The sequence below is a fragment of the Coffea arabica genome, chromosome 8e (assembly GCF_036785885.1).
Source record: "Coffea arabica cultivar ET-39 chromosome 8e, Coffea Arabica ET-39 HiFi, whole genome shotgun sequence".
Lineage (NCBI taxonomy): Eukaryota > Viridiplantae > Streptophyta > Magnoliopsida > Gentianales > Rubiaceae > Coffea > Coffea arabica.
This window is the reverse complement of record NC_092324.1, coordinates 38658405-38671811: the sequence shown is the minus strand read 5'-3', so window position 1 is coordinate 38671811 and position 13407 is coordinate 38658405. Positions and strand designations below refer to the sequence as shown.

At 34.7% G+C, this 13407-nt stretch overlaps 2 protein-coding genes across 13 annotated transcripts; both read left to right on the top strand.

The window, feature by feature from the left end:
• The first annotated feature begins 1655 nt into the window (after positions 1–1655).
• Positions 1656–6194, top strand: LOC140012937 (DNA repair protein recA homolog 3, mitochondrial-like). 12 transcript variants are annotated; one of them, XM_072061563.1, is made up of 8 exons: positions 1656–2048; positions 2258–2336; positions 2428–2517; positions 2633–2709; positions 3196–3254; positions 3859–4040; positions 4602–4789; positions 5918–6194. In XM_072061563.1, the coding sequence occupies exons 3-7, from the start codon at positions 2494–2496 to the stop codon at positions 4713–4715; spliced, it is 456 nt and encodes a 151-aa protein (XP_071917664.1). In that variant the 5' UTR covers positions 1656–2048; positions 2258–2336; positions 2428–2493; the 3' UTR covers positions 4716–4789; positions 5918–6194. The 12 variants fall into 12 exon arrangements, 9 of the variants coding, with proteins under 9 accessions (XP_071917664.1, XP_071917668.1, XP_071917670.1 ...); XM_072061567.1 differs by having other exon boundaries at positions 2428–2541; XM_072061569.1 differs by having other exon boundaries at positions 2425–2517; positions 3859–3993; positions 4627–4789.
• Positions 6195–6409: 215 nt separating this feature from the next.
• LOC113703032 (mediator of RNA polymerase II transcription subunit 30) lies at positions 6410–13336 on the top strand. Its single transcript, XM_027224239.2, has 3 exons — positions 6410–7111; positions 12306–12404; positions 12745–13336. The coding sequence occupies exons 1-3, from the start codon at positions 6608–6610 to the stop codon at positions 12841–12843; spliced, it is 702 nt and encodes a 233-aa protein (XP_027080040.1). The 5' UTR covers positions 6410–6607; the 3' UTR covers positions 12844–13336.
• Positions 13337–13407: the final 71 nt, after the last annotated feature.

The window sequence follows — 13407 nt, the reverse complement described above, 5'->3', positions numbered from 1 at the left end:
TCTTCAAGGGATCATTCTTGGGGTTCACAATTATTACAATTTGCATCAATTAAATTTTGAAGAGACATTTCGTTCCTCTCGATATCTCCTTAGGTCTAAGTTTGCATCCATATAAAAGTATGCAAATGTGATAAGTTTTATAGGTTAGATTAAGAAAATTGTTAACTAAATCTCGCAACTAGTTTTGGTTAGGTTAAAAGGGTGTTTTAGATTTGAATTGATCAAATCTTTGTCGTTTCTTTCTTCAACCGTGACTCTTGAACTCTTTTATCTCGATTTCAAAGACTTGAAGTCGTATAAAAGGGTTTTATTTATTTTTTCATTTAAAATATATTTTGAATAATTTGGTATACCTAAATTGATTTAGTACACCTAAACTCTTTCTAAAAACCCTTTTTAAACTAATATTTTGGACTCAAACCGTCGCATTATTTAAAGTCCCATTTTAGACCCTTTTTCTTTATTTTTTAAAATAAAAAAACTCATTATTAAACATCTATTTCCTTTTTATTTCAAAAAAGGGGCGTGATAGAGAGAAAATAAATTTTATTTCAATATTGCCTTTTTCTTATGGCCTCTTAATTATCATAGCAAACCAATTCAATATCTTAACTTTGAAAACTTGGTCAATGTGGTTCTTTAATGGCAAACTAAAAGCTGTTAATAGGGTTGAGCGACCATTTAATAGTTTTTGTGTCATCAATTTGTATAAGAAATAATAAAAATTATGAAAACTTAAAAAAATTTACGAAACTTGTAAAAGTCAATTGAAACACTTGACACAAAAAGAACTTTATTCACCTTGCGAACACGCTAAATAAGTTTTTAAACATAATTTTAAGAATTTTTCTTTTTATAGTTTTAAAGACATCAATTAGGAATTTAGGACCAAAAAATAGAAAATTCAAAAACTTCTAAAAATTCATGAAACTCTTTAAATTTACGTAAAAGAAAATAATTTTTTTTAGCTTGAAAACACGTCAAATAGTAAATGTAAATTGTTTACACCTTAAGTACACTCATGTGTATAGTTGCTGCCCTGTATTTGGTCCATTGTCGTACTTTTTTGTCTTTGTTTTCAACCTTTTGTTGATACATTTGCAATTGAGAAAGGAATGAATTGGATGATTCGTGAAAAAACGGGTGCAAAATGAGAGATTCTGAGTTCGAATTCTCCCGTTTACGGTTAGAAAAATGCACTTGCCATTTTGCACTAAAAGAGTAAGAAAAGAAAAGGGAAATTTAGGAATGAAATTGTATGAATTTTTAATGGATAATTTTTTTTATACATTGTCAGTGTATAATTTTTTTTTATACTAGTAGGTTTAGATCATATCACATAACATGAATCCACTTTTGAAATTCAAATTATGTACATGTATTATACATCTGTAATTGTTAGTGTAAAAAAAATACTACACTATTAGTATATAAAAAAGCTAATCATTTTTTAATTTATAATTTCAGATGGATTGTTACCCAAAAAAAAAAAAAGTTAAACTTGGAGGGGCTTTTATAATTTCAGATGGATTGTTACCAAAAAAAAAAAGTTAAAAGGGGAGGGCCTTAGCGAGATTCTTCAAAGTTCAGGGGTGCTAATATAGTGTCAGAAACCTCTGGAATTTTTCCTTATTAACATAACACTCTAATTAACATAACACTCTAAGAGCCAAAAGGCGTTACTGTTCATTTCTTTTGGTCGTCATCACGTGCCATAAGCATGCCTTCAGTATTTGTTTTTTCCCCGCGGTTGTTAGGGTTAGGGTTAGACACACAAAATACGTTTTTCCTGACTTTCCTTTCCAAAACCTCGCCGCCGCCGCTTCTTTCCTGTCTTTCCTTTCCAAGATTATAATGCCAAAATCTTCAGTACGTTTAAGCCTCCTCGCTCTTTGCTTATTTTCTTGTAAGTTTGTAGCTTCCTTACTCTTAGTTTCAATGCCAAACGAGGAGAGAATAAAAAATTATATGAAAAGAAGGAGATGGAGATTTCAGAAGCTGGTGCTAGATCCTCCAAAGCGTGTGGCCAGCATCATTTCTAGCTCAAGGTTTGGGACTTTGGTTTAGGGTTTTTCTTTGCTTTTCCCAGATTTATAACATGTTTTTGGGACTTTGATTTAGGGCTTTTCTTTGTTTTTCGCAAATTTATTCTCTTTCGCTATATTTTTTTTTTCTCAGAAAGCTCCTTCATTCTCCGTTCAAATCAGATTATTTTTTATATTATTGTTCCTTATTTTTCTTACCTTTTTCAAATCAGGTGGCTTTTTTGATGTGGTTGCTCTTCATCTTTAAAAAAAAAAAATCTGCAAGAAACTGTTTATCCTCCGTCAATTCAGGTAACTTTTCTACAAGACCTCCCTTTGCCCCCATCTGTTTATTTTCTTATGTGCTTATCTTTTTCTTTTTCCTTTTTAAAATGCATAGAAGCCCTTTGAATTGGAATGTGCGAAAGTACTGATGCGTTTCTAAAGGACCTTTGAAAGATTTATTTCTATGCAGCAAACTGAACAATATGAGGCAAACAGAAATCTCTAATATAAAGTGCTTAATTTCTATGTTTTATTTATTTTTTTCCCGTACTTCTTCTTTTTTTTTTCTTTTTGGTCAATGACATTTTTGGGTTTGATGGAAGCCTTTGAATATGATGGCAAGGCTTCTCCGAAATGCTTCTTCTCTCGGATGCCTCTGTTTTTGCAACCTCTCTCTCCGGTAATTTCCCCACCAAACCAGATTTTGTTCTTATTTTCTTTGTATTTTTGGAGAACAATTTGGTTAGGATTAATGATAGGTAATGGCCCGTTGTAGAAATTTGAAGCATTTTTTAAAAAAAATTTCAGCTTTTTTCTCAAATATGTTTTTCACAACTTTGGTGAGTTTCAACGTTTTTACACTACCTTGTCTTGTTTGTATTCTTTTGAAGTTATAGGTGTAATATAGTGTTTATGCTTGTTATTAGCAGTTGGAAGCTGCAAATCATTTCCTATCAATTACGAAAGCCAAATGCTTTACTTTGCTAGCTTGCAGAAGTTGTTCCTTGTTTTTAAAATTATTGAACTTGCATATTGTATAAAGAAAAAGTCTTTTGTTTGATACGTTTTCTAACATCATTTTTCAGTTAGTACTGCTTTTCTTTTTTTATTTTGTTTCTCACTTTCTTCACGAGTCATGACATGAATTTGTTGTTTGTTGATGCAGACTTTATAGGAAAGTCTTGTTAGGGCATACACTCAACTCTCCTACTTTTCCTCCAAAAGGTACCCGAAGTTTATTTTCCTGCTGAACTGACTTGCATTTGGTCTTCATGCCTTCTTAACTTGGTGATCACTTTGATAGGTTTCAAAAATAGATTAAGTAAAATAACTTTTGCTTATGAAGTCTATCTTTTTAGGCTTTAGCCCCTTACCAGTACCAATTAAAACTAATGCATATATTTGCTTAGTGTTTGAATACTTCAAACATCATGTTTATTTAATGTGACAGTTGCATGTTTTCCCCCATATTTTGGTTTTCTGTTCACTAAAAAATTATAAAGCACCCAAGTATGCAAGTGTATTACCATATTTTAGCCTTGTACCTCCCTCCTAGAGTATTTTAACATTAAATGCATCATTCTTAATGTAAAAATCACTTGAACCCTTTTCCCCCATGTGATTCTTTGAATTAGATGAGTTCTTTTAAGTATAGCCCTTTTGCTGAAATTTGTTGAGTTTGATATTTTTTACATTTGGCTGGGATTGTGTTATTCCTGCTTGAGAGTACCTACTTTTTGCTCTTTCTGCAATAGAAAAATATCAATTGTTTTTTCTTTTGCTTCATTAGTTCATTATGAATATAAGTAATTTTTTGTATGGAAGGTAGAAGAAAATCCAAGTCAGACGTCAAAGAAAGATTTGGTGCTCAAGTACTATCAGATCACTGCATCATTTGGAAAAGGTTCTATCATGTGGCTTGGCCGCTCTGCCCCTGTCAAACAAGTTCCAGTTGTGTCCACAGGTTCATTTGCTTTGGATATTGCATTTGGGATTGGAGGACTTCCAAAGGTTTATGTGTTTCTTATGTTGCAATGCCAGATGTTGATTTTGAATTATTGTTTCAAGTGCACTAAACATCTGCAAATTTCTAAAGAATCATATTGACATCGTTTTAGAGTGCAAATATACCACTGAAAGGACCTCTCTCTATCTAATTGGGACTTCAACTAATAGTTGCTGTAATTATTCTTGATTTGAATATTTCCATTCTGATTTATCAGTATTTGCAGTTTCCAAACTGTATAGCAAAAGAAAAGCTTTGTCTTGTTCTTGAAAACCTTCACTGGAATGGAAGCTTTTAAATTACTTTGTATCACTATTGGTTTCTGTTAACCTTATCATTTTGTATCACTATTGGATTTGTTTGATGTAATTGGAGTAGTGCATTTTGGCATCGGGAAATATTAGTAGTTCCATAGCCATGGGAGATGTTACCATCCCCATGCAATTCACTCAGGCTGGCTTATGGGATTGGCTCAAAACTTCCATTTCTTGCTTTTAACATGAATACATGAAACTTTGTTATACATCTATTTTCGATTGATTTACATGAATCTTTTTTCTTAGCAGAAACTTAATGTGACAATCGTGACAGGTGATTTTACTAAATTGGATTTTGACTCCTACAATGGGCCTTCCAGAGGATATAATCAATTAGGGAGCATTGGATACAACACTGAGTAGTTCTTTTCGAAGTTAAGAAAGCAGCAGTTTCACATAAGCAAGAATTGGCTTAGATAGCATACACTCATCTTGAGGTATAGGACTCGATACAGTTCCTTCTCTTCTGTGTTTTTCCTTTTCTTTCTCAATTGAAGATTAGAAGTATAGGACTTCTTTATGATCAGTTGCATTTGTTTTGTGTTTCTGGAGTCTGAAAAACCTTAGCAATTATTAAGTGTCAAATATTAAGTTTCAATTATTATAGCATAGAAAACTTCCCTATAAAGGCTTCTATACAAACCTTGGTTTGCCTTTATAGGTACAGAAATATCCCTTCATGATTTTATAGTTTCTTAATACTTCTTATCATATGCTAAATGAAGAATTGAGCTATCAAACCTTAAAATTTTCAGTCACAAAAGATTTTAAATTTTAGATCTAGAAAACACATTATTCTTAGATGAGAATATCTCGAGCTTCTCCAAGGATAAAAGCAACTATGCAATCTAACTTACATGTCAATGCCTCTAACTTTTGGAATGGAGTATTGTTTTAACATAACAAAAAGACGTCCTCCCTATACTGAATAAGTTTCCACTTTGTTTTTTCATTTCAGGATCATTCCATTGACTTTGTGTTCTGCCCCTTCCTTGCTCCCCCTCCAAAAAACATAATAATATAGTTGCTATTTCAATATTTCACTTTTACGACAACGGAATGAGTTTCATGTTGGGATATTTTGGAGTTAGAACTTGTCGGATTTATCTTTCAGATTAGAATCATTTGTTGCCAGTTAACCTATTTCCAATTTCTTCCTTTGGGTGACATACATGGATGGCCATACTGCAATAGATTGCATTTTGAATTCTTTTAACTTCAATTTTTTGGAAATAGCAGAATAGCTAATTTATCTGCTTTGGTGGAATTATGAGTTACCATGCAAGTTGCTCTAACTTGACAACTTATAAGATGCTTTATTTCTGTTTTCTTTGATACATAATAATGGACAAAATATATATCATGCTTCTCTTAAGAGGGGAAAAGCTGGTTTAAGATTTTGTATGAATGTTACAAGTTTTAAAGCTGTCGAGTTTATCTTATTTGTTTTGGGATCAATCAATGTCTCCTGACCCATTTCCAGTTTCCTTGCATTGGTGACGAGATCCATTGCTAACTGCAATGGAATATATACTAAGATTTTATCGTTATAATTTCATGATTAGGTTGTCGCGGGAGAACTTAGCAAATCTTGCCATGGGCACAGCAGAGACAAAATTGCTTTTGGATAGGAGAAAGATGCATTGTGCGTTTCAAGCTCCATGCCACATGCTTTCTTTTTTATCAATGTAATTAGTTTAAGACAATTCTTTATTGAATTTATTAGAATCTCTATGTTATAGGTTTTTTTTTGGTTAATCTGTAACTAAACTCCTTCAAACACAAACAATTCCATTAAATGGATCCATTTTGAATATGTACAAATCATTTTATTACACTAGACATCTGCATTTTTGTTCCCCACCATGCTAATACGCGGTTTATGCATTAAACTAGGGAACTAGGGTAAGTAGGGACATGGGATCGAAAAGAAATCATGTATCCATGGCATCATACATTTCACATCTAATATATTAGTATTTCTGCAAATTTCAAATCCGTTTGTATCTGTAAAACATTTCCTTTTCCAAAACAAGAGAACAACTCGGTTGCCGGATTATCTTGTTACATTTATCCCATAATTTTCTATTGTTAACTGATCTGTATAACTCCAATATTAATTTGTATCTAAAATTACTTATCAGATATCCCAACTACTATTTACTTAATTTTAATGCTTCTATGGGCATTTACGTTCTGTACTCCACCGCGCGAAGCGCGGTTTATCTCTCCTAGTGTAGGAAGTAGGAACTAAGATGGATTTGTCTTTCTCGAATTCGGATACAAACCGAAAAACGAAATTGAGAGCCAATTGTAACTATATTCAAATGGAGGACAAGGCGGGTACCGCCGGCGCCGTTGCTGTCGCCGGCAAAACCATCCAAGAACTCGCAGTGGAAGGCCAAAAGCATTTAGAAGAGACTATCGATTCCGCATTTCAAATCCTATCCTCCATGAACGACGAGCTCTGTAACCCTAATCTTTGGTCAACAAATCCCAATCCAAATTCGTCCACAGCCGGCGCCGCAGCTTCTGCAGCTATTGCTAACGGTATCGTTAATAATGGCAGCACTAGTGCTATGAGCAACGGGCACCACACAGCATCTAACGGCGACGTTTCGTCAGATTCATCCTCTTCGTCTTCGCATCAGTTGGATATCGGTGTTGGGGTTGGCGCCCTAGAAGACGCTCGCATGCGGTACAAATCCTCCGTGGCTTCTCTGCGCTCTGTCCTCACTGCTATTTCCAACTCCCAGAAGGTAATTAATTTTTAAGAGTGTTACTTTAAACCCTTTGCTTATACCCTAGTTTTGGTGCCGAAGGCCCTATGGATCGAACATTCTTGGTGGAATCTGATAACTTTGATCGCAATTTTGCTATCTGATTAGTTTTCCTGATTCTTTGTTCAAAATTTATATGGTCATCTATTGGTAGGAAATGTTTTCGGGTTTCTTTGGTTTTTTAGAATATTTTTGTTTTTGGGATTGAAAGTATTCCTGCTGTTTATTTTATTTTTTATGATAAATTGGGGGAAAACATGGTTGGAACACAGCTCATCCTAATTAGCAGCAAGGATGCTACCACTGGACTACTGCAAAGCCTGGCTTTTTGAAATTCAAGTTGCTGACTTTTTTCCTAAATGAACTCATGCTTGTGATTTGGGTCATTTGTTATGGAATATTTCTTGTTAGGAAACGAAAAGTAGGGGATGAGATGTGCAAGGCTCTGGTAGTTTTTGTGTTGTACCCACAATTTTCGGTGAAGAGTCTGGTGTTTCATATTTCTTTACGTTAGTAATTTTGATTCAAAAGTGAAAAAGGAGTATAAAAGTGTAGCCATGTTCGTGTTGGTTAGCTTATTATTCATCTGATCTGATATTGGTGGCCTTATTTCGATTTCTTTGCTGCCTCAAAGGAGTTCCTTTATTCTTCATCATCAGAAGTCAAAAATTGTTGATTATGAAATGTTACATTGTTCAGGATTTTATTTGGAATTGAGATCAAGAGTGCCCTAGAAGAGTGAGTAGTGAGACTTAGGAGCATTAGTTCGTGAAGAATATATAGATTCTCCATTAGAAGAACAACCTATGTTTCAATGACTAATCTAATTTGGCTCTTTCAGATTAGAGCTGGTAGTTACCTACAAGTACTTCTGTAACAGGTCATGTGTATGAATACTATCCTAATAAGCCAATACATTTGACAAAGGTAGCATTTGATGAAATCTCGCTTTGGTCACACTTTTGCTGTCATATTTTGTTTTCCTAATTCTTCGTTCAACATTCATGTGGTCATATATTTGTAGGAATTTTCTTGGTTTGCATACATTTTTAGAGCATTTTTGCTTTTGCATTCAAGATTCTCATTGCTATTTCCTTTTTTTTTTTTTTGAAACATTGGGGAAAGAGGTAGTGGGGTTCAATGGTGCTGATTGTATACAGCAGCAAAGGATGCTAGGCTACTAGGAAGGTGGCTTTATGGGATTCAAGTTGGTGACTTTTTTTTCCCTGTGAATGCACCTAATGCTTGGAATTCACGTGTTGTTTGTAATGGAAAATGTTTCTTAGTTAGGAAAGGAAAAGTAGGGTATAAGATGTGCGATACCTTGGTAGTTTATGTTGTATCCTACAATTTTTGGTTAATAATCTGGTGTTCTATAGTTTTCTTAGGTTTATAAGTTTGATTAAAGAGTGGGAAAAGAATAAAGAGGGCAGGGTTGCATTATGCAGGAGTTAATATTGAATGTAGTGAGAAATTGGTACAAAAGATTAGCCATGTTCTTTTTCGTTATTCTGTTTTCTTTCCTTCCTAATCTCTCCAACCAATATAATTGGCCTTATTTTTGTATTGTTTGCTGTCTGAAAAGAATAAACAAAAGGAATCTGATTATCATGATGGTTATTTTGGTGCTTGTTGGCAAAAGTGTCAAGGGTTAGATACAAGAAAATTTAGTTCTTTTTAATTGAGGTCAAAGAGCTAGGAGCGACGAGAAGAATGGAGTTCTCCTTGAAGGTCCTTGGGTTCTTTGTGAGTGATTAATAGTATTGGATATTTATCTGCTTGGGCTACTAGCAACTTACTGAATTGTACTTATTTCTTTTATTGGTTGACTTTTCTATTTCCCTGCTAGAATCCTAAAAATTCTAAGCACAGACAAGTAGTATTCTCACGGATATAGCTTAATATGATTATGGCACATTTGAGAATTTAACAACTGCAGCTGTAACATTTAATGTTCTTATGTTTATTTTTCTTACTAGAATGCACTTCCATGGATATATAAAAAATAAACAAGACATGGATTGCAGGACTGATGGCTAAATTTCAAGTGCTGTATCCTTATGGTCACTATTTTAGTTTCTTTTGTGTTTCCTTAAATTATTATCCCTTGAAGAGGGCACTGGATGATGATATAATTAAGGTTAAAATACAGTAAACCCCCCTGTGATTTACGAAAAGGACACAGAACCCCCCCTATCATTCAAAAACACCCAAATAAACTCCTTGTACTTTGGACTAATGTGGACTTTGGATGGAAATCAACCAAATTGACAGAGCGTGGATTACACGAGCTTGACAAACGAGTGTAGATGGCAGTGTAGGAAGGTATTTTGGTAATCGTACTTCTCTTCTTAGTTTCTTTCCCTTTTTTTTTTTAACTTTTCTTTCGTTTTAATCTTTTTACTATGTTTTCCTTTTTCTACTTTTTTCTTTTTTTTTTTTTCTTCTTCTCCCGGCTCCCACATATCAAGTTATCAACCCAGAAGCCATTTGTTTCCCTTTTTTCTTTTTTCATTTTTTATGTTTATTTTCCTTCTCCTTCAGCTGGTGCAGCAAACCAGAACCATCAACACCGGCTGCCATTTCCACCACTGGATGCCACCCCTGTTGATGAGCACTGTCATTAGCAGAATCTGGTGAAATTCACATACCAAACATCGTTTTTTCCAGAGATCACAATTTTAATATTGGATTTGGCCAAAAAGAATCAGAGAGTAACAAAATTGGCCATGAAAGTGACGGAATTTTTGCAAAAAATTATTGTTCCCTCCTTGTGCTTCCATGGCTTACACCACACCACCAGTCTCCATCCCGTCTCACCATCACCAACACTCCTTTCCTCTCCTCGTTCTTCTCTTTTTCCTCATCCTCCATATCAGTCAATCATATCTAAAAATTTAGACCCAATTTAGGTTCAACACCATCAATTATTACTTAACTTTCATGAATATTACACCATCAAACTCCATTAAAAAATATAGCTAGCAAACAAGCCAGCCCCATTCAAGGAAATTATCCTTGATGATGATTTACTGGAATGGAATGAAGCACCAGAGAGATAGAGAGAGAGAGAGAGTACAAAGGTAATAGTACAGATCTGCACAAGTATTTGATGAATATTTGATGAGCAGAGACAAGAAAATCTCAAGTGTATGTGATGAGTAATTTGTGCAGATCTGCAAATTAATCTAATCCCCAAACCCATCACAAAAGAATAATTCAAATAAGGTTTTTTCTTTGTTACCTTGGGATGAAAATGGCGACCACGGTGAAGACGATGATGTAAGTGGCAGCGGTTGGTATTAGTTGGATTGAAGAAAGGAAGAAAAGAAGGAAAATGGAGCAGAAAAGAAAAAAAAAAGGGACAAAAAACAGGAAAAAGCGAAGTATTCTAATGTAGATGATGATTGGAGAAGACGATGTCCTTTTTTTAAAAATTCAATTTGGCCCCTCGATTTCCTTTTTTAATAGAATAAAGTGAGAAAGTATTTAAAATTTCAATTGAGCCTTGAATAAACTAATGGTACAGCTTGCAACTAGGGATAGTATAGGAATTTTTATCCTTCTATCAATTCAGATGATTTCCGTCTTCACATCAGTCCAAAGCACAAGGAATTTATTTGGGTGTTTTTGAATGATAGGGGGGTTCCATGTCCTTTTCGTAAATCACAGGGGGGTTTGCTGTATTTACCCTATACTTAATGGTCCATATACTTCAGGCAGGAGATTGAGAATTAGCTTATTGAAGATGTATTCCATGAATGGAAGGTGAGATTGGTTATTTAATTTGAAAATGAGATCAGGAATGCTCCAGAAGGGAGAGAGTTAGACTCAGGAATTATTGTACTTTAGTCATGAGTATACATATCTTTTCGACATGGAGAATATGGTAAATGCTTACTTATACATCTGATCATATTTGATCAAATCCAGGTAGTGTAGCCATTATCTCATTTCCATTTCCAAGCATTTTTTGATAGCTTTCACAAGTGTCAATTCCAGAAGTGGTAGAGGAAATGGCAAAGAAGTGCAATCTATGTTTCAATTTACTAATCTAATTTGGCGCTTCCAAAATAGAGCTGGTACTTACATGCAAGTACTTCTTTAGTAGGTCATAAGGTTCAATAGTATCGTAACAAGCCAATACATTTGACCAAGGTAGTATTTGAGTAAAGCTCGCTTTGACAGGTGGGTGATGTAATGGAGGGCCTATTCTGATCAAGAATCATGCTCCTAGACTGCAAGGCAGGGTAGCTCAAGGATCATGAGAAGGTGCATGGAAGGCTTCATGTCTATATTGCCATATCTCAGGACTGCAGTTTGATCAAGTTTCAAGTTGATTGATTATTCAATTGGTATTTCCCTTGGGACAAACAGGTCCAGATTTGCCATGTGAAAGCTAGTTTACTATTCTGGTTGGTTAAGATTGAGGTTTGAAGTCATGTTGTGGGGTGATGGAGAGTATATGTTAATGCTTGGTGGCTACCATGTAGATGAGAAAATCTTTGTAAAGACCTTTTCCTGCGAAGATATGTTCTTGTGACAGGCAATGGGCAAGTACCGCCATAATGTAAATGGCACTCCGAAGTAAGGACTTGACATCTGTAGTGGGAGCCTTAGTAGCCACAGGTTGAATGATGCTGGGTTTTATGTGTTGTCCCTGTGATTGCCCTTTTGCAAACTGAAATTTTATTTTTTGTGTTCATGGAACAACTATGGAAGAACATTATGCTATCTTTTGGTGGATTTTTGTTAGAAATTGAAGTTGCTTTATTGTTAATTAGGGACTTTCTTGTTCAAAATCTTATGTAGGTAACTTTGGTTTCTTTGGTACCTTTGACCTGAGTAAATTCTCATCTTAAATTTGTGAAGGCATCTGAATTGAGTTTGTTAGTCACGCTCTTAAATTAGGTAAAATGCATGCATTTTATCTTCCTCGGGCTGATATTTAGAGTACTATATTTTGCTCAGATGATCATTTTTATGTTATCTGCATCTTATTCCATTTGTGTTGTTTGTTAAATTTGTTCTGCTTGCTGGAAGTAATTGCTTCCTATTTTCAATAAGCTCACTGTTTCTTTCATTAGATTTTCATTGCCAATATTATCCCATTTTTGAGAATGGTGAACAGATGAAATCTACATTTTTAAGGTGGTTAATTCCTGTTAAACAGGTAAAAGCTTCTGAAATGGTTTCAACAAGTGGTTCAGGTTCTCCCACTGATCAAGCTGATATCGAGAAGCTGGAAGAGCAGGCTTCTGCCTTGAGAAAGGTATTTCCACATTGTTTCAATTTCTGATTGGCAATTGTGTTTCCTTGTTTTCGCATCTAGTGGCTGTAAGTGTGCAGAGTTGTTCCATAGGTTTTTTCTGTCATGTCTTTAGTTTTACCAACAAAGTTGTGTGTAAGAGAAACTTTTTTGTTTTATTTCTGTGTATTCCTTTTCTAGAGTGAGAGGGTCTTGTAATATATAGTGACATTTCATGGTTTTTTTCCCTCCCGTGTTAGAATATAGACTGATACAGTAGGATGGATTTCAATTTAACGAATTTCTGAACTGTTGTGGTAATCTTCCTAAATTTTTGTGATGGATTTGTCTTCCAAATTTTTAGGCACTGGTCGAAAGAAACAAGTATCTCAAACTTCTGATCGATCAACAACGAGATCTAGTAAGTGGTATATGTACATGGCAGAGTCCATGTTCTGTATGAGTTGATATTGGCACTTCTACAGCATAACACAACTCAATGGAAGGGAGGCTTGAGTGAGGCATTTCCTGGGGGTTCATCAGAATATCTTCCTTCGCTTGATGAGGCTACCAATTGTAAAAGCTCATCAAATGAAGGGCAAATGAGGAGCCAAAATTTTTGAAGGTTGGGGTATGACTTGACATCTAAAAGCCTCTAATATGCTGGTCTTTAAATCTTCAGCCAATCAACCATGGGTTACTTTAGTTAGATTGTGAAGCAAATTAGAGAAGATTTAGCACTAGGCAGACTGAATTTGCCTCATTTTCTCAGCGAACGGATTTGCTCTACTTTCAGAGAAAATTTCCCTTTTCCTGGCTCCTTTCGTTGGTCAGTATTGTAATATAATGGGAAACTTGTTCTTGTTGAGGTAGCTTTTGTAAAGTTCTCTGCAGACATACCACTTCGTATTTGTGGCCTTCAATTTGCAACAAAAGCAAGACACAAAATTCATTTATTGGGCAAGTTTGGTAAGCATCGTTTCTTTAAGTGGGCAGGTTTGTTAAAATTGGTCAAGTTATTGGATGA